At 43.4% G+C, this 21,573-nt stretch overlaps 1 protein-coding gene across 1 annotated transcript; it reads left to right on the forward strand.

Moving 5' to 3' along the window:
• Positions 1 to 1,616: 1,616 nt before the first annotated feature.
• Positions 1,617 to 18,303, forward strand: LOC308581789 (TBC1 domain family member 24-like; the record flags this gene model as incomplete). The annotated part of the gene is made up of 7 exons (XM_081184473.1): positions 1,617 to 1,806; positions 8,340 to 9,372; positions 10,362 to 10,520; positions 13,891 to 13,954; positions 15,505 to 15,600; positions 16,579 to 16,843; positions 17,859 to 18,303. The coding sequence occupies 7 exons, from the start codon at positions 1,617 to 1,619 to the stop codon at positions 18,002 to 18,004; spliced, it is 1,953 nt and encodes a 650-aa protein (XP_081040599.1). The 3' UTR covers positions 18,005 to 18,303.
• Positions 18,304 to 21,573: the final 3,270 nt, after the last annotated feature.

Genomic DNA, 21,573 nt, shown 5'->3' on the forward strand with positions numbered 1-21,573 from the left:
GATCCCTTGCTCACAATTCTTTAATTAGTTCTTTTTATCCACCTCCATTTGGCTTGCTTCGATTCATTTAGAAGAAGGCAACCTTCCAGATTGCTGCATGTCAAGAATATGCGAGGAAGAATGCATTTTGGCACTCTTCTCAACGTAGGCTTGGTCAGTGGCACTTACTTCTGAGTAAACATGCAACAGGTCAGGATGCACATGATGCAAACTCAAGAGTGTAGCTGCAGCAGCAAGAACTTGTGGCGCAGAAATTAGTTTCATTGTTTGGGGCCATTAGGTAGCAACAGGTGCCACTTTTATTTAACTAGTCTCATTCCTGTTCTCTTATCATCAGCTTGATCTATAAAAATTAGAAGATGATAGTGTTTATCTCTACAGGCTGTGAAATGCTCAGCCAATTAACATGCTGTTAAAGGCACAGACATATACCAGACTGTGTTTTTCTGATCAGCTCTAGGGCTAGAAATGAATGGTTTAAAAATGTTTGCAGGGAGAAGGTTGTGCTGTGATTAGGAGGGATGGAATACTGCTGCACACCACCCTAATCCAGATTCCAGGGGTTTCATGCAAGTACCCAGGGTTTGGTTTCCTCAGAATGAGGTACAGCAGGGACTGTGGTATCTCTATGATACATGGTTTATTTGTGCATATATACAACCTGCAGATTGATGTATTACACGCATTAACAGCAGGAGGGCACTCTGATGGTGAATAATTCCCAGTCATTACATTCCCATCTTAACAGTCCCACCATCTTTCTCAGTGCAAGTATAGCAGTCACTTCAGAACTTGTCCTTCTTTCACAGGTTGGACAAAACTCAAACAACAGCCCTGCGCTTATTGTATTCCACTCAAAATTAAAACTGTTTATACACGTACCTTTAAAGAATACTGAAATTGCATTCTTTGCCTTGGAGAATTCTGGGCACTGTAGTTTACCTCTCACAGAGTTACAATTCCCAGCAACCCTTAACAAATTACAGTGCCCAGAATTCTTTGAGGGAAGGCATGAGCTTTGAATGTGCTTTAAAGGTGTAGTGTGTATGCAGCCTGTGTAAACAAAAGGCCTCCCCTGTGTAGCTCTGTGGTACATTTATAACAGCTTTCCCCTTTGTTTTTATACACTCTGAACCTCACAGCTTCGTCAGTTAAAACACTTGGCATTCACTGTTCACATGATTCTATTTCTATCTTCAAGTAGAAACAAAGGAACCAGCGGGAAGCAGTTGGAGAGCCAGTTTTGTTGTTTATGTTCCATCCTTTCAAGGACGTTTAAACAAGGACAGAAATTGAGAGACACCCCTACTTCCCCTCCCCTCTCCTCTGTATATTGGTATGTTTGTTTTTCTGGTACACATGGGACTCGTTTTCTTGTGATATTGCAAGGACCACACAGGGAAATAAAGTTTACCCTTGGAAAAATAAATGAGCCTTTTTAATGGTCCTGATGATATTTTGATCAGTATCTTGCCTATTTACATCCTGCTTGACAGAGAGGCATATGGCAGGCATGAATGAGTGAGTAGGTGGGGGAACATTTTACTAGTGTTTACACCAAATAAGCATCTCATTCGGGGAGGAGCTGGCTGCACAGGAGGCCTCGGGCCCAATAAATGAGGCACAGGAGCAAAGCTTCAACCAGGTCATTCGAGCAAGGACAAGGGATGCTGCAGATTGGGCTGAGTTATACCAGCCCCACTGGGGTCCCCAGAGCAGATGTCCCTTTGGACAAAGCAAGGGCAAGGAAAACAGCAAACACCATGATGGGTGAGCTAAAGGAAGGCAACCTGGAGACCACACAAGGTAAGACATCTCCAATCAAACTTGCAGATCATCAAGAAGAGTCAGCCTAGATTTTACTGGTATCTATATACCAGAAGGTGGCTTGAGCAGCCCAGACTAACAAGCTGTTCACCTGGATGGAAGTGTTATTTGCTCTTTACGAGTAGTTAGTTGTAATAGTGCATTAGATCCAGGTGTTGCAGGGTTTTGCATTTGGCTGGGGTAGACCTGATGTCTGTTCTCTTCCTAGGGCTAGTACACAAACTGTGTGGCCACAGTTTCGCCACACCTGAACTACATACAGCAACCCAGCAACTACATACAGCTTTAAAGCTCCAGGCATGCTCCCTGAGATGGGCTAGACAGAGGGAAGCATGCATTTACAGGCTGTTTCTATTTCATTTCATTCTTTTATTATGCATGTTTTATTTGCACAATAGGTTTACAATGTGCTGTACTAAAGAAAGCAAGACTTTCAGCAATTCAGCTTGTGTATGCATTATCAGTTTAAAATGCTAGTCGTTCTTTTTCTTAATTCAGATTGAAGCTGGTTTGGAGGAAATGAATCAAATTGCAGCATTTCCCCAAGAAATGACAGTGTGTACACAGCTTCAGTCTAACCAGGCCCTTATTTCTGGATAGAGGCAAGGCATGTAGATATGGCACAAGCAGGATGCTTTCTGTTGTATAAGCTAGCTTTACTAACATAGTTTAAAAAGCAAATCCTAACTACAGAACAGCACAAGCTGCAGAATATAATGTTATCTGAGATATATTTATTTATCCATGTGCTGTTAAAAGACAACAACACCTCCTAAAAACACTTAACCACAAGTTTCAGTTACTGATGAAGCCACAATTTTTCAGCAATTGCAAAACATTCCCTCCAACTACTCTTAGGTCATCGTTAACTAACTCTTTTTAGCAATTGCACAGTATTTCCCCCAGGGGGACTCAACTTCAACAGCAGAGCTAAAGAACTTGCCCACAGCACACATTTAATTTCAGAGGTTTTCATCTAATGCAGGAGTTTTAGGCACACCTCGGGTCTGTAGACAACTATAATGACCTTCCCTGGCACAGTTTAGCCTCTCCAGTAGTCTCTTTTATCTCTTGATCCATTTTCTCCAACATGTTTTGTTTACCTTGCCTTTTGTATATGATTTCCTTTGCCATGTAACTCTTTTGTTCCCAGGACTTTCCATATGGTTTATCCCAGGGATGTGTAAGGACCCCCCCCCTCTGTATCATTCCCACCACAGCTGCAAGCCTTTTTTCTTCATTTCTTTCTTGCTCTCAGTTCTTTGGTTTCTATATTCTGACCTGCTCCAAGCTTTCCAAGTGATAAGAACAGGGCCAGCCCCGTTATAATGCAAAGTAGATCTAGCCAATTAGGGAAAGAGAATGTGACATACTCCTTGGTTCATTTTAAGGTGTGTCTGTGTGTGTCTTCCCTGGTGAAAATGTCCTTGCCGCCCCATAGAATGAAGCTCAGAAATCCAGGATGATAGCGTAACTGCATTTATGAATTTTCTAACTCCAGCTTGTTTGTTTTAAATTTGCATACCATACATAAGCGCTGACTTACATGGAACACTGGGTGCCCAGGTACCCACAAATTTTTAATGAAGCCCCCCCCCCCCAAGGTTCCACTCCACGGAGTGAGCATACTACAGGGCCTGTGCATGTGACGTTGGCACACCCCCGCTACGTGCGTGAGTGATGTCAGCATGCTGCGGGTCATGCTGATGTCTTGTGCTCATGCTGCAGGGCGTGCCGACACTACACAGGCACACTGCGATGGTGCCAGCATGCCCCAGGCACCCACTGTTTTGGGGCCAAGGTGGCGCACCTGATACCACCCTTCATCCGAAGATCTCGGGGCAGTTCGCAGCATAAAATGTGTATTTAAGACGTGATTCTCCCCCCTTCCCCGAAACTTGTAAGAACGAAAGAGAAAACCTTCCCGATGCAGAGAAATCCATCATTATTATACCCATACAGTGGTACCTCGGGTTACAGATGCTTCAGGTTACAGACACTTCAGGTTAGACTCCACTAACCCAAAAATAGTACCTCGGGTTAAGAACTTTACCTCAGGATGAGAACAGAAATCACGTGGTGGCAGTGGGAGGCCCCATTAGCTAAAGTGGTACCTCAGGTTAAGAACAGTTTCCGGTTAAGAATGGACCTCCAGAACGAATTAAGTTCTTAACCCGAGGTACCACTGTATTGCTGGGTGTGGGGAGGTTGAGAGGATATGGTTTATATCAGTCCTGCACCCAGTGTTGCTTTACCCACTTTACTGGAAGGACGGCAAAGTTAAGAGTGTTGTATGACAACCCCGCTGTTGTTATTCTGGTTTGTTGCTGCTGTTGTTAAAGGGAAATGCAGGATGGACTGTGAAATTGGTTGTAGCAGCTGAGAAATTAATTAAAGGTACAGGGGTGAAGGGAGCTAGGGGGAAAAGTTTCAGTTGTGGGTGGAAGGACATTATCTAGATGCCAGACATAGACAGAAGGTCTAGCCATTTAGAGAGAGAAATGGGCGTCGACATGGTGCATAAGTTTCTTGGAGGCCAGGCCTATCCATCTTGGATGACTATTTGTCACCAGATCTATCAGAAATGGTAGACATGTTCTTTGATGTCAGTTCTGCATGCATGTATACACCCCCCTGCATCTAAAATATTCCTGCAGACACCAGTGAACTGGAGTGTGTCACTTTCCCAGACCCTGAAGGATATTACATCCCCAGGCTAGAAATAAAAAGCCAGGGATCAAATACATTAACATTATTTTGTTAAGTGCCTGAGACCCATCATTTGGGGAAACCATAGCTACAGACTCTGTAACTGCAATCAGGGCCTCCAAATTAACACCACTCTCTTCAGCTCTGAGGAGAGCAACAACTTCCAGATGGTTTTTTGCATTTGATTGTCACTCGCTACTCTCCCCTCCCCACCTTCTTTCCCCAAGCAATGAGCCATTGCAGCTGACACCCGTGTTTCTGTTCTGGCATTTCTATTTCTGTAGCATCTCTGCAGTACAAATTAATAATATAACAATGCTATAAATTGTTAGGCAACAGGTGTTAACTGAATGCTAAGCATTAGCACAGTTTAACTTGCAGCCATTATGAAGGATTCTGGGAAAACAGTTCTGGACCTTATCAACTCCAAACCTACAACAGCAAGTGTGCACTGAACTGTTATCTCTCCCACCTGCAGGACCATGCAAAATCACAGTGATATCACTCCCAGTATATTTCAGCTTTAACTATTCAGCTTTTGGAATTACTCTTCCCAATGTATCTTCTAAACCTAATGCAGGGATGAATAGCATTAGGACCTGGGCAGCCATTCTTGGAGGCATGCTATTCGGAACAGATTTTAGTAAAAACTTGCAAGTTCTTACTCTATCATGTCATCAGAGATGTCAACAGGATTTCCTGTAAACAGTATACTGTATAGGGATTAGGGTCCCTGCATCCCAACCCCCAATCTATTGACAAGAACTGCTGCTTAGGCAGATAGATTAATGTAACCTAGCCTAATTTAGAGGGCTGTTGCAAATGTAAAATGGGGAGGGGAGGAAAACATACACAATCTTGTGCTCTTGGGTAGAAAAGCAAAATGCAAATATATGCTACACAGCACATAGTTATCTGAAGAAGCGTGCATGCACACAAAAGCTTATACAGTGGTACCTCGGGTTACAGGTGCTTCAGGTTACAAACTCTGCTAACCCAGAAATAGTACCTCTGGTTAAGAACTTTGCTTCAGGATGAGAACAGGAATCGCATGGCGGTGGCACGGTGACAGCGGGAGGCCCCATTAGCTAAAGTGGTACCTCAGGTTAAGAACAGTTTCAGGTTAAGTACGGACCTCCGGAACGAATTAAGTACTTAACCCGAGGTACCACTGTATTTGGATTTGTAAATGAAGAACTGTTCTCTTTGCTAAAAAAAAAAGACCAAGAAGATGCTGTGGCATCTTAAGGCCTTGCCAATTTGTAGTAGCAGGGCCTGTCCACTTCTTCATATACCATCAGATTTGATCAGTGTAAAAAAAATACATCTATCTGCTAGCTAACTGATGTGTCTGGTGGATACCGAACAGGTGAGACGGCAATTGGCTATAGAACAAAGAAAAACAGTTTCAGGTTAAGAACAGACCTCCAGAACGAATTAAGTTCTTAACCTGAGGTACCACTGTACCCAGAACAAACTTAGTTGGTCTCTAAGGTGCTACTGGACATTTTAAATTTTTATTTATTTATTTTGACTGCATGAGACCAACATGGCTACGTACCTGAATCGAGAAGCACATAGTTAAATTATGGAAGAAACGCTCATGGGAAGCAGTGTTGGGATGTAGATGGTCATCAACTTAGATGGAAATAAAAAGAGGATTAGATAAATTGATGGAACATAAAGCTACTAGCCACAATGACTAGGGTATGCTTTCATTGTATGCTTCTGAATACTAGTTACTTGAAACCATAGGAGGGGAGAGTGCTGCTGTCATTTAGGTCTTGTGTTTAGCTTCCCACAGACATCTGGGTGGCCACTGTAAAAACAGGATACTGGACTAGAAGGGCCACTGGCCTGAACTGGCAGGGCTCTTATGTTCTTACATCATTGCATTCACACACATCACATAAATACTGCAACACTATAAAAGTAGCCTCCTTGCTCTAACTGCAGTGTTTCACAATCCAGATGTTTACAGCAAGATACCCAGGCAAACAAAAAGTTTGACAACTCTGATAGCTAACAGACACAGAAAGCTGTATACATTATTTAACAATACATTGCATGGGGCATTCCAACCTAAATTTTATTTTATTACTTGTGTTTTAGCAGATCAGGAAGCAGGATCAATTAAGTATTAAACACACTGTGATTAATGTGACCTATATTCACCATGATTTCTAACGTTTCACCGGTTTTACGTTCTGTCTTCTATTTTAGAAAGCCCTAAACTCCATCATGGGGAGAATCAGCAAAGTAACCCATCTGTTTATTTTATGGCTGTCATCTGCAGCTGCAGGCATGACATCTCTTTTCTCCTGAGGAGGCCTTCCCAGGAAGTGGGTATTAATTGCCTGCCTGCCTGCCTGCCTGCCTGCCTGCCTGTCCCCACCTCTCTCTCATTTAAATGATAATCTAACTTGTTACTTGAAGAAGATGCAGTTGCCTGGCTCAGATTGCATGATATTATTCACGCCTTGATTGGCTTTTCACAAGCCTGCCTCTGGAACACTGAACGGCCCATATCATCAAGCAGGTGGTTACCCTTTTGCCCATGCCAACAATTTCACATTAGGAGATTCTGATTTCAGATCTAAATGGAGTTGAAGCTTTCTGAAGGAAGCCTATGGAATACTTCCTAGCTTCCTGAACTCCCTACTCCCTCAGAGAATATGTGCTTGGGTGATTTTAGGCTCCAAATACAGTCTGGGAAAATGCACTTTGAAAATCCTGTTGCTATGCAAATACCGTATTTTTCTCTCTATAAGACGCACCAGACCACAAGATGCACCTAGTTTTTGGAGGAGGAAAACAAGAAAAAAATATTCTGAATCTCAGAAGCCAGAACAGCAACAGGGATCACTGCAGTGAAAGCAGCAATCCCTCTTGCTGTTCTGGCTTCTGGGATAGCTGCGCAGCCTACATTCGCTCCATAAGACACATTTCCCCTTACTTTTTACGAGGGAAAAAGTGAGTCTTTTAGAGCAAAAAATACGGTAGTTCCTTTTGCCTTTTCGTACCACTTTAAGATAAAGCGTGGTTTATAAATCAGTTTTAGAATACCATTTATTCATTCTAACAATGCCTAATGATTTTGATTTCCTAACCAACAAACCTATGTTTATATGTAACATAATGTGTATATGGATCTACATTCTCTGTGCCGGGGATTAGAAACCCCTTTTCAGCCCAAGGGCCACATTACTTTCTGGGGGCCACATGCTATTTCTGAGCAAGGCCAGAGGCAAACATGGGTGGGCCAATGAATTGAAGTTTTACCCTTGGACAGTAGGCTAGTTTCTACACACGCTCTCACACCCTTTATCTCTGCTCCACCCAAGGAAGTAAGAGTTAAAAGACACATTCCAGCCTGGCAAAAACACTCAAGGGGGGTGAGAAGCAAGGCTAATGGTGGGTATGGCTTTGAGAGAGTCCCAAGGACCAGACAGAGAGACTAGAAGGGCCACATTCAACCCGCCAGGCCACCACCCTTGCTCTATGCTTACTCACATTTAAATGTTTTGTTGTTCTACCTTTTTAAGTAATGATGAGCAGATAGTTTTTATTTACATGAGAGATGGAAGCATCCCCAAATACCTAGAAGACTAAATAAAAGCCTGTGAGGTGACAAGTGATAACTATGACTGGTGCTTGTGTTTAAATTTTAAGTGTGGTTGCAATTCCCAAGAGACTGGATAAAATCCCAGTGCTTTTCACCCACAGTTGTCAGGAACAGTTTAAGCAATCTGCCCGATGGTGAGATGTGAATCGTGCTGAACCATTGTGCTTTTGCTCCACAGAGACCACCGATTTATCTAAGGCCTCCTTGCAAATCCCTTCGGTGGTTGCGATGGACATGGACGCAGCCTCCTGCTTATGCTGTAGCGAATTTGTGGACCAGAACAAGATGCCCAAGCTGAACGAGCAGCAGGACAGTCAGGAGCACCTGTTTGGCAAGTCTATGAAGGAGCTCAAAAAGCTGGGGAGGGAAGGGCGCTGGGCAGGAAGTCACGCTCTGAGGGCGCAGGCTTATCAGCATGTAATCCAGCACATACCGTGCAGGCTCATGACCCCTGACGCCGAAGTCTACAGAGATGTTGCCAGCAAGCTGTTTGAAGCCCCGAACGAGAGCTTCGACCCATTACCTGAATTCCTGGAAGGAAGCATCATGCCCGAATACTGCCTCTCTGAAGAAGGGGTAATTGCAGTGAAAAGGATACTCATCTGCATTTCCAGCTTGTACCCCGACATCACCTACTGCCCCCTGCTTCCCGCTGTGACTGCCCTGATGCTCCATTACAGCCAAGGCGAGGCCCAGTGCTTTGAGGACACTTGCCGGCTCCTCTACTGCAACGCTCCCCACACCTCCTACATTGACCACTCCTTCCTCACCCACGAGGCTTCGTGCATGACCTTTGGGGACCTGGCCAACAAACACTGCCCAGCTGCCCACCGCCTGATAGCGAGCTCATCGGACAACATCTTTGAGGTGTATTCCGACTGGCTGGTCTGGCTTTTCGATGGCCTCCCGTTCGATTATGTCATCCGCATTTTTGACGTGTACCTTCTGGAGGGGCAGAAAGTCCTCTACCGGATCGCGCTGGCCCTGCTCAAGCAGTTCCAGCTGTCCGTGGCTTCGCAAGGCTTGGAGGTGGTGGATATCAAAGGGAGCTTGTGGGGTTTCATGCGGGACATTCGTGAGCACATGACCACCGACAAGCTTCTGGAAAAGGCGTTCAGCATCCGGCTTTTCTCCCGCAAAGAAATCTGGCTCCTTCAAATGGCTAACAGGAAGGCATTAGTGGAGAAAGGAGTGACCGCAGTGCAGCACAGGTACAAAAGGCCATGAGGCACTATCCAGTTAGATCAGTCAGTAGAACATGAGACTCTTAATCTCAAGGTTGTGGGTTCAAAAGATTCCTGTATTGCCGGGGGTTGGACTAGATGGCCCTCATGGTCCCTTCCAACTCTACAGTTCTATGATTCTATGAAGGATCTCCTTTACATCCTACTTTAGATATTGCACATTCTCTTTTGAGAAGCACTCCACCAAACATTACGGCTAAGTCAGTAACAGAGCACTCTACAGTACAGCTACAGATGACCAGAGACATTCAGTCCCCATAAGATAATCTCATACAGATTTTTTTTCCTGCTACCACTATGGTCCCCACTTTAAACAGTCATGACCTGCGACTAAAGAATTCTGGGAGCTGTAGTTTGTTAAAGGTGCTGAAAGTTGATAGCAGCCCCCTATTCCCTTCCTAGAATTACAATTTGCAGAGTTCCCTGGGGATTGATTGTTAAACCACTCTGGAAATAGTAGCTCTGGGAGAGGAACAGGACTCTCCCAACAACTCTCAGCACCTTTAACTAATTACAGCTCCCATAATCCTTTGGGAGTGGAAATCATGACTGATAGTGCTTCAAATGTATGGTGTGATTGTGGCCTCAGTATAGAAGCACAAAAAGGACCAGGATTGTCCCAAGTGACAAAGGGATTTAGGAAGCACAAAGGCACATGGCATTGGTAAAGTGATATTTCTGGGTCAGCTGCTTTAGAATTAATCTATACCACATTGCCAATTGTTGTATTCGTTCTCGAAAAAGTAATTGCCTTGACTAATTTTGGATCTCATTCTTTGGAACTGACACAACAGTCTGTTATGTCTACTACCATTGGACATAACATATGAAGAGCTGGCTGTGAGTTGGTTAGTAGTATCTTTGGAAGAAAAATCTTTGTCCTCAGGATCGGGATCTATGGAGCTATTTACAGTACAGGATTAATTATTTTTTCCCTTCTCTCCTCTGCTGTACAGGCAACCATTTCACCTCACTGTGAATGCCCACAATTTTTCTTCCACCATTGTTACTGCTCAGGAAATGCGTGTTGTCTGGTCCTGGATCCCTGAACGATTTTCTTTGTTCTCACCTGTCCGCATATTCTCAACTTCAGAAAATGGATACAGCTTGCAGAGGTAAGTTGGCATCCGCACAGTGAGTTTCAAACCATCAGAATTCTCAACAGGATAAAGAAAATGAACAGAAAGGTTAAAACATTTGGGGCTTTTTAGTTTAGTTATAAGGCAAGTAATGGGAGACATGATAAGGTTTTATAAAATTATGCATGGTGAGAAGAAAAGCTTTTTTTCATCTCTCCTAATACTAGAACCTGGGGCCATCCAGTGAAGCTGAATGTGGGAAGTTTCAAGAAGCATAAAAGGAAATACTTCTTCACATAGTACATAGCTAAACCAGTGGAGAGAGATTTTTCTCTCTCTTCCACAGAAGACTTGGGACTATCCAGTGAAGACTCAGGGCAATCCTTTGCACAGTGCATAGCTAACCTATGGAATGACCACTAATTTGGATGGCTTTAGAAGGAAATGAGAAAAAAATCATGGATATGGGTATCAATGGTTACGAGCCACAACAAGGCTTGTTCATTCAGGGAGGCTTGGGGAATAATTCAGGGTTGTGGAGGAAATGAGGTACCGGTAATATCCTGTGAAATGTGTTACTTTGCCTTGGAATGGTGCATTGTGTTTGGGTTTATTATGTATTTTGTGTTCTCACTTTGTATCTTTATGTTGTGAACCACCCTGTGACCTTCAGATGAACAGAGCAGTGCCGGTTTTACGTATAAGCTAAACAAGCTATAGCTTAGGGCCCCACTCTCTTGGGGGCCCCAAAAAAATGTAAAGGAAAAAACACCTGGATGTACATTTCCAAAATATAAGATAAAAAACAAATAAAATAAAACGTACATACAGCAACAGTGTTTTGTGTTGTGCAGGCTCCTGTGATGTGTAAATAATGGGCCCCGCCTGCTAGCCTGCTCCCTAAAATATTCAACACAAAAAACAGTGGCAATTTGTTGTTGACAGCTGGACATACAAAGGGTCCCATTACCTTCAGTAGCTTAAAAGGTAAAGGGACCCCTGACTGTTAGGTCCCGTCGTGGACGACTCTGGGGTTGTGGCGCGGCACTCATCTCGCTTTACTGGCTGAGGGAGCCGTTGTACAGCTTCCATGTCATGTGGCCAGCATGACTAAGCCACTTCTGGCGAACCAGAGCAGCACACGGAAACGCTGTATACCTTCCCGCCGGAGCGGTACCTATTTATCTACTTGCACTTTGATGTGCTTTCGAACTGATAGGTTGGCAGGAGCTGGGACTGAGCAATGGGATCTCATCCCGTCGAGGGGATTCAAACCACCGACCTTCTGATCGGCAAGCCCTAGACTCTGTGGTTCAACCCACAGCACCACCTGCATCCCTTCAGTAGCTTAGGGCCTCATCAAACCTAAATCTGGCCCTGGAAAGGAGGCACACAAATTTAATAAATAACAACAAGTTATCTGTTGGAGGCAGTATGCCTCTGAATGCCAATTTCTGGGAATCACAAGTGTGGAGACTACTGTTGCACTCATATTTTGCTTGCGAGCTTCCCAGAAGCAACTAGTTGGCTACTGTGAGAACATGATGGTGGACTGTTGCTTATTATTTAGGGCATTTATCTAGGCTTAAGAATTAATGTGAGAATGTGCCCCAATGAATTATTATTATTATTTTTGCACAGGAATTGCCATAGGGATAATGTTTGTTTAAAACATTTCTTCAGCCAAAAGGGCTCCCAAGGTAGCTGACATGAGATCGATAATAGTGTGTGCCCTCAGACTAGCATGACACAACGTGATTAAAAGGGAATAAGAAAACTCCAGGAGCAGTTTTTAAAGATTGTATAAGGATCAGTTGGGGTGGAAACAGTTGAGGAAGAGAAGGAGCAAAATGGAGCTGATCTCTCTGGAGTGGCCCTGCTTCCCTTCTCTTCCTCTGCTGCAGGCTGATGGAAAGGAAGTCTTCCTATGCTTCTGACCCATAACATTTATGTTGCTTGGAGAGAAGTCTTCTGGAATCAGGACTGACTAAAAGCAAAAGGCAAAAAAAACTGGACAATATCATGTTAAGATTTCAATGCAACACACAAATAAGCGAGGGGAAAGACTGCTTAAATTTGCTCCATGGATCATTTGGAGGCTGCTGCCAGTGTTGTCCTCCCCCCCCCCCCACCACTGTTTTGAAAATGTGCATGCAGAAGCAGCTATAGGGATGCAGCTTGCTAATGTCAGAAGGGTCAACCATGAATTTGTGATGACTACCTTGGAAAGTTCCCAGGACTCGCTTTGCAGGCCTTGCATCTCATACTAGCACCTGGCCATTCTGTCATTACAAAGAGATGGGCCTCGAGCTATTTTCTATTGACATTTCCAAAATAAAAGAATGTAAATATTGAAGTCTGGCCAGGTACACTGGGACATATGTAACAACAGCAAATCTTGTTAGAAAACAGCCCTGATGGTCTGCTTGGTAGAAGTGTGAAAGCTCCCCCTGCCCTCTCAGAAGATGTATAGTAGGATCTGATCAGTGTCACAGTCCTGGGGCAAATAATAGTTAAGACACACCCACCTCCAAAGAAATATACTTTCGCAATCACAATTAAGCCGCCTGATTTCAGACCTAGGAATCATATGTCAAGATCCTGCATGCACCCCTGAGATTATGTTGTGCTTAAAATTTTATCTGAGCAATTACCTGCACCACTGAGCAAAAATTCTGGCTTCAAACTCCACATAGCATGCCAGCTTTGCCTGTTGTTACACATCCCTAAACAATACTGAAAATGAACGAAGGAGTGTTTTTGCCACCTCTCCTTTATGAGTTTGCAAAGGCTGCCTGTTTAACACAGCAATGGTAAGCACGAGGAGATTGATGACTGTCACTACGTACTGCTATTCCTCCAGGTATTTAAACTAGTAGCATCCAAACCTATCGAAAGTGATACACAGACAGATTTCTCAGTGATGCATGAAAACACCAAAGGAATGAAGTTACATCCAACTTCTGCAGAGACCTTGCAGTATCAGTGTTGCAACTCCATCTCCTCCCTGCATTACTTCTTCTTTCACCAGCAGTGGACTTAGTCCAAAAAATCCTCCCCCAAACCCAGGCAGGAGGATGCAAAGCATCATGGGGTCCAGCCAAAGAAGAAACAGAAGAGCATAGAGTGCAACAGGCAGTTTGGGTGGCTTACACGAGCCTTTGGCCTGATCCAGCAGGACTCTTGTTCTTAATGTGGAAAGCATGCAGTGGATCTGGATGATTATGCAGGAAGCCTGTTTTGCTTGCACCTTGATGCTTTCATTGCCCCAGGCTTCCTAGTAATGCAATAAAGTAGAATGTACTGTGCTGACAGGTCACAGTCCATTCGACTTCCACCTCAGTGCTATAATGGGATTGCTTTCCCTGACATTAGTTCATCCTTCTTCCATCTTTGTTTCTTGCAGGTTTTATTCCTGCTGTGAAGGCTATGAACCAACGGTACTGCTGTTAAAAACCACACTGGGGGAAGTAAGTCTCTTCTGAGCATCCAAGAGACCTGTGGGTCGGGCCTTTCTTCTATGGGTCTAGGCTGAAAACGCAAATAACAGAAATGTCAGAAACCATCAGCAGGGTACTCTGTAAACTCTGTAAACAAGTCCCAAAATTCTCTGCTGAAGGATCCTCGCTGAATAGTGAACACAAGCATTTGTTCGTTCATATCTGTAACTCACTCTGATGCCAGCCAAATCGGGAAGAGTGGCGATCGTGGAGGCAAATTGAGATCTGGGTCAGAATGGTTAGGAAGGCTATAAAGAGCATCTGTTTCGAGACACAGGACAGTACAGGTTACCTTACCCCCAGGTGAAAGGGATGCTTCCAAACAGTACTGTTCTTTCAGAATTGATAGAAGGCACTATTACTTTTCTTGGGTCACTCCTAAAGACAGCAATACTGGGCAAGCAAAGCTATTTTGTCATAACAAATGAATGAGTGTATTTATTCGTAACTGTGCTACTTTGGATGTCAGTTACATGCCAGTTGCATATCTGTTTCACTCCTAAGAAAGGAAAAAGAACCATAACTGAGTTCTGTTCCACCAAGTTTTCATACCCAATAGCGAGCTGCAGCCAAGGACAACACATTGCTTTCCACTCACAATCTTAAGTGTACACTTCAAAATGTAACACGTGAAATGGTCCAGGCTTTCCTTTAACTAAAGTGACATTGACACATTATGGGTGGTGCTTATCTTCATGGCTGGGTACCTGAAGGAACACTTGCTTCCACCTCAACCTGCTCAGGCCCCCCCCTCTGTCTATGTCAGCCTTTCTCAACCTGTGGGTCCCCAGATGTTGTTGAACTACAACTCCTATCACCCCTAGCTAGCAAGGCCAGAGCTCAGGGGTGATGGGAGTTGTAGTCCAGCAACATCCGGGGACCCACAGGTTGAGAACCACTGGTCTAGGTGATCAGAGGTGAGTGAGGAGAGGCCTTTTCTGTTGTGGTGCTTTGCCTCAACAATCTTCTTTCCAAGAAGGCTCAGCCTCCAGGTCTTTAACGAAAGTCCTGTCTTTTATGGTGCTCTTTAAAGTTTTTAACTTTTTAATGTTCTGGTTTCATGCTGTTTTGCTTAAAACTTTTTAAAAGAAGGCTTGAATTATAGCGTGTCATTCATGTTTCTTTGATTTGTTAGACACCCCATATCTGCATGTCATTGAAGGGAAGACACATTTTAAAATTTAGTTTAATTAACAGCGAGAGATCACAAATTACAAACCTTAAGCTCTCTGTCAATCCAAAGTCCCTATCCTAATATTTGCTCCAGTTTTATCTGCTTATTATGCTGTCATAAAATGGCTGAAAGACTGTGATAGTATCTCATTTTGTGACACTACTCTATTTGGTACATAGCCATATCCAATAATGGCTGTGCTGCTCCAATTAAAGCGTTCAAAGGGAGTGACCCTATCAATCTTCTGTGATAAAATATATATATTTGGCTCCTCAGCTCTTTCTGAGATCCTCTAGGAATGACAAATGACAGAATTTATTGCTTCTTGCCTCTTCCTTCCATACAGGTGTGTGGAGCATTTCTGTCCTCTGACTGGAGCGAAAGGAAAAAAAGTGGGGGGACATCAAGTTTCTTTGGCACAGGAGAATGCTTTGTTTTCACAGTGAGTCTAAAATTTATTCCCACAATGGAGATTGGGTTGATTTTACAATTTTTAAAGTCCTTTTATTCATTGGCCTTCAACTGGTAGATCACAGCCTGACCAATACTGGATCACAGTCTGAACTAAAGTGGGTCCCGCCAGCAGCACCAACACCATATAAATAAGCAGTAAAAATTAAATGTGGGCCTCAAAATGCATTTTCAGGCTAAAGTTGAAGCCCACTCTGCCTATCCCAAAATGTAGCTGTGAGTCTCAACACCCCTACTAGGTAAGGCGGCCAGCCAGCTGTAGAAGAGAGCAGGGCTCTACCTGTTGCAATTTCCTCTTCTGCGCCACATTGTTCTGAAAGCGCAGCATGGCATGTGAGCACAGTGGGCTTCCTGCATGTAGTCAGGGATGACTGGGACTGCAGTCCAAAATCAGCTGGAGACCCAAGTTTGGAAAACCCTAGTCTAGATTATCTTGAAGGTTCCCTCCAAGCCTTAAATTCTATGTGCACTATGTTCATATTGAGGTTACCAGGTGCTCAGTTGGAACCAGTTCCCTCAAGGAGTCATGCCCTGGGGCATAGCTTTCCAATCTCTGTGTTGTGACACTTTAGTGTGTTGCCTCCAGTGTGTAGGTGTACCGCATGAAAACTCCCTGCGCGCCTCCCAGGGCTGGAAAGTTTGACCTCCAGTTTGCTAGTAAAACTAAATGACTGTGTTGCGAAATAATGCATGTTGAAAAAGTGTGTCACCAACATGAAAAGTTTGGAAAGCTCTGTCCTAGGGGAAGGGCCACAGCTCAGAGTAGCACATAGTGCCAAGTTCAATCTCTGGCACCTCCAGGGCTAGGAGAGACCCCTTCCATAAACCCTGGGGAGCTGCTGCCAGTCAGATGGGCTCAGGCCCTATGTGCTCTCCTGTTCCTGTGCTGCCCTAGCAGAGCAACCGCAATGGAAAAATATACTTGATTTATGTCATTTTGCTTTGAAAGGTTCACCCAGAAATGGAGAGATATGAGTGGGTGTTCATCAAGAAGCCGGAACAAGCTAAAGCTCTGCCTCGATCCCCACGCCCGCGCTCTCCATCTCCCTTCTCTTCCGAAGGTCACTCAACAACCAGCTCAAACCACCTCACTGTGCCAGTGTTTGACATGATTAAATACCGCCTCTCTCCATTCCTGGCTATTCGACACTTCAAGCTGCCTTCCAAAACAGCCTCCATGTTCATGTCTGGAACTCAGAAAGAGATCATCATAGGTAGCTATGCTTCTACTATGACACTATAGCTGTCCCAGAGACCATAGTGCCACAGACATTTCTGGCACCCAGGACTGGCCCTATCATTAGAGCAGGAAAGCTGCCTCAAGCAGCAGTTGCTGGCAGGGAAGGGAGGCAGCAGTGGCATGGTGTTGTTGGGGTAGAACTGAATGTGCCATGTGACCTGTCCTGCACGAACACCTAAACATTGACCATGCTGGTTGGGTCTGATGGGTGTTGCAGTTTAGCAACAGATCCCACATCCCTGCTGTTAGGGGTAAAGGATAAACCAAAACATTTCATAGAGGAACTGAGCACAAATATTATCAACTTGACAGCCTACCAGTGATGTTACAATGAGGCCTGACTGCTTGCATGCAGCAATATACACCTATGGACTACACTATTTGCATGCAGAATAAGGCATTAATCTAAACTGAGAGAACTTTGTGCTCATATATAATTTAGGGGTGCTGTGCTATACGTGAGCAACCTAGCAGCACATGCAGCTTGAGAATACTATGCCTACTGATGACAGCCACTAGGAGGCTACATGATCACATTAGCACAGAAAATACATTCCCAAGTACTTTGGCGTAAGATAGGCATATGCCTTTCCAGTTTAAAAGCTTATTTTGGAGCTCCTTGCAAACCGTGTTGAAATTTAGGTCAGGTTTAGTCTCTGGAAATGCAAGATTAATCCCTTCGCTGTCTTTCACCAGTTCAATTATTTAGACGAAGCCATTTGAATGGTTGTTACTATGTTTCAGCAGGTGGTTTGCTGACAGAGTAACTATAATGAAAAGGAACTAGTTTTGCAAAATACCAAATTTGGGGCCGATATACCGTACACACATTTCTTTTCTGTGCCCCTGCTATATGCTGCTGTCCTCCAATCAGAGTGTTTCAGATTTAACTTCACAGCAATGAAATCTGCTACTGATCATACAACAGAGGACAGCATTTCAGTTTGCTTTTCACAGCTCACAACAAATCTTTGTTCATTTTCCCCCAGGTGGTGGAGGAGGCCAAGCTCTGTTTATTGACGCTGATCTGCATCATGGGAGAACGGAGCACTGCGAAACATTTGACAACCCTCCTCTCTGCCAAGAAAACTTCCAGGTGCAGCTTCTAGAAGTCTGGGGCTTTCAAAACTCCTGATAGCACCAATGAGATGCAATATTTCAGGCTGGCATTCATCTCCACAGCACTGGGCATGACAACTGGTAGTGAAAGAAATGACACAAGGTGGTATCTGGAGATGTCAGGAGCAGAACATTTTCACACATTTTGGAAACTGTCCACTAATGTGAGACTTTTGGCACTAGGCTTTCTAGTGAACAATACGAACAAAGGGAAATAGTCCCAACCAACTATAAATAAGATGAGGGGAATTGGGATAAAAATGTGAATAAACTGATGTAGTAGCTATAGTACAGTGGTACCTCGGGTTACAGACACTTCAGGTTACAGACGCTTCAAGTTACAGACTCCGCTAACCCAGAAATAGTACCTCATGTTAAGAACTTGGCTTCAGGATGAGAACAGAAATGGCACGGTGACAGCGGGAGGCCCCATTAGCTAAAGTGGTGTCTCAGGTTAAGAACAGTTTCAGGTTACAAATGGACCTCCAGAATGAATTAAGTGCTTAACCCGAGGTACCACTGTATATGAAAAGTATTTTAATAAGGTGGAATACCAGCTAAAACAGGGGCTGGCAACCTAAGGCCCATGAGCCACAAGCAGCCCACAGGGGTTGTTTAACCTGCTTGGCAAGCCCCTGCGCGCTGCGCTAAACTGGCACAGTGTGGTGACTCGCTTCTGCGGTGCCGAAAATCGCGTCCGTGCATGCGGAGATGCTGAAAATTGTGGGTGCATGTGCTATCTGGCCCACAGAGGGATCTCCGCTGGAGTGAACTGGCCCAGGTGTGGTAAACCTTGCCGACCCCTGAGCTAAAACCAATGTATGTCTCTAAGGCTTTCTGGTGATAATAAAAAATATATTATTTTACCACAGGGATGAGAAACCTGTGACCCTCCAACCTGTTGTTGGACTCCATCTCCTACAACCATGACCATTGGCCATGTTGTTGAGGCTGATGGGAGTTGGGAGGCCACATCTTCCCAACCTCTGCTTTTTGTCATTTGCTCTGAAAACTCTTCTACTTAGATGTCTGAAAGGTTTAATTTTAATGAAGATACAGAAACAGTCACATTCTGCTCCCTTTTATTAGACAAACCGAAGGGAAATTTCCAAGGACTCCTTTTATATTGGATTGTTTGGGGCAAAGATAGATGGTAGCTTAATAATAATAATGCCACATACTAGAGCAAAAGAACAGCAGGTTTTTTTAAATGTGTTTAAAAATCATTGAAATAATAAATTCTAAGGTAATGTATATCAATCTATTTTTTTGTGTATGATGCATTTTCCTTCAGGTATCTTTATATTTTGAAATATGTACTGTTTTTCAAATTTTGTTACAATAAATAATGCTTTTGAAGCATGTTCCCACATGTGAAATGTTGCTGCCATGTGCTCCATTTAACACATCCTCTTTTTTCCATTTTCACTTCTCCACACTGAGTGGGGAAGGGAGGCTCTTAAGATAATATTTAATCTTTGTATGCAACTCATAACCAAATCCTTTGTTTCCCAGCTATTTTATTTTATTCTTGATTGGGGTTTTTTTGGTCACCCTACAAACTTTACATAATTCCCACCCCAAATGCAACCAACCTGTGTAATATAAACTTTGTTACAGTGACTTAATGATTACTGTCTGGAGCTTTCTTTCTTGCCCCATAAGATTATGATACTATTAAGCAGAGGGACGAACAACTGTCTTTAAAATTACCTGACTCTATGAGAAATAGTATACATTGGCTTAACTGTTGTGCAGGGTGGCTGATTTTGCCAGCAGAGGGGGAGAGAGAGAGAGAGAGAGAGCGCAACCAACATTGTTCCCTTGGCCCTTAATTCTTGCTTCTCTTTTTAAAATGTAATTCTGGAGAATAAAAGGTCACATTCGTAAAGCTCCTGTTACATTCAGCAGCACTTGTTATGCACACCTGTGTCGTTCTGCATCTGTACGACAGACTCAGACAGACAAGCAGGTAGCCTCTCCCTATGGCCGAAACAAGAGTTCAGAATGCCCTTGAGCCACCACAGACCTTCTCAAGAAAAAGGCAGGAGACACCTGGTGACTGGGCTGCTCTCTGGACTACCTCCCACCGCACCAACACTTCAAAACAGTTCTGCAGTTCCTCTGGGCATCATGCTGGATATAATCAAGAAATGCCAGCAAAAGATTTGCCATAAAATGGCCCTTTCCTCTTAAAGAGTGGCTACTTTTAGACGAGGGATGAAAACAGGGAACCTACTTTCCCAATTCACCTACATCCTAAAGATGAAAGGAAATAAAATTGTCTCTGCCCTTCAGGGCTGCCAATCATTCCACATTTCTTCCTGTGCTGATGAATAAACAATGCTATGTGCCATCTCACTGTCATCAAAGATGTATATTTACAACAAAGAGATTGGTAGCATGGTTGACACCAGACACCAACAAGCATCATTGTTGTTTAAAATATAAAAGTATATAGCACATTCACTAAAGCACAGAGTCTATATATATATATAGGTAGCATTGAGATACACAACACTTAGTAGGTTTTAGAGCCTATCTGTTAAACCAGATGCTTTCTGGGATGGCAAACAAGAAGAGTACCTGAGGATAAGGCTTGTTGCATCTGAGAAGGTGGACTCTAATCCATAGAGCTTTGTGCCTTAATAAATGGTTTAGAGTTTAAAGTGTAACAACAAGACTCTTTCCAGTTGTTTTCAAGCAATTACCACAACTACCATTCTGGAAAATGTGTTCAGTATATATGTTCCTGATTGCACCTCTGTTTTCTTGCTCTTATTTTCTTTATCTATCGAACACATAACTGATCAATATACCCAAGGTAGCATAAAAAGGCTATGGCAGTGTAAGGTAAAATGACAAAAAGCACAAATAAATGTAATGAAGGTCATAACTGAGTTTTTTTAAACTATGTGATTATGGTCAGGGGACAGATACAGATATAATAATTCCATCATAGATCATCTAAAAAGGAGTTCCAGCACACTGATAACCAGAGAGAGAAATGAGCAGGAAACCTTGGGGGTGAACATGGGTGACAGAGTAGTGATGGGGAATGTCTCTTGCAGGGATATATCAGAATAAAGGACCAAAATAGCAGGGTAGGGGAATGCAATGAAAATACTAAGTAAATAAGTTTTGCAATGAAAGTGAATGGCAGCCAATAGAGAGAAGTGAAGATCTGACATGATCACTTTAACTCAGCATTCAGCCACTTCAATAAAAAATTGTTGTGCACATGGTAACTAGAACTTGCATCTCCTGGAAGAGTATAATTTAGACAACACGTGTTAACTACTTAATGTACTATTGGGATACTTTAATACATTCTAATGCAAGCAGACAAAAACAAGTATCTAAATGGACTCAGTGTCTGAATGCTTGGGAATAAGCTGCTTAAAGGGATTGTTCCAAACTGCACATTTTTTGTGTGCACAGTTGTAAGATATGGTTGACTTAGGCTGTTTCCAAAGGGGGAGTGTGTTGCTGGATTTCCTGGGCGTACCAGAAAGACTTCTTAAAATAAAATTGATCTGGTTCAGAATCAAGAAATGAAGCAGGGTAGTTGTTAGGAATTTAGTG

This window comes from Podarcis bocagei (assembly GCF_964188305.1).
Source record: "Podarcis bocagei genome assembly, chromosome: 2".
NCBI classification, from domain to species: Eukaryota; Metazoa; Chordata; class Lepidosauria; order Squamata; family Lacertidae; genus Podarcis; species Podarcis bocagei.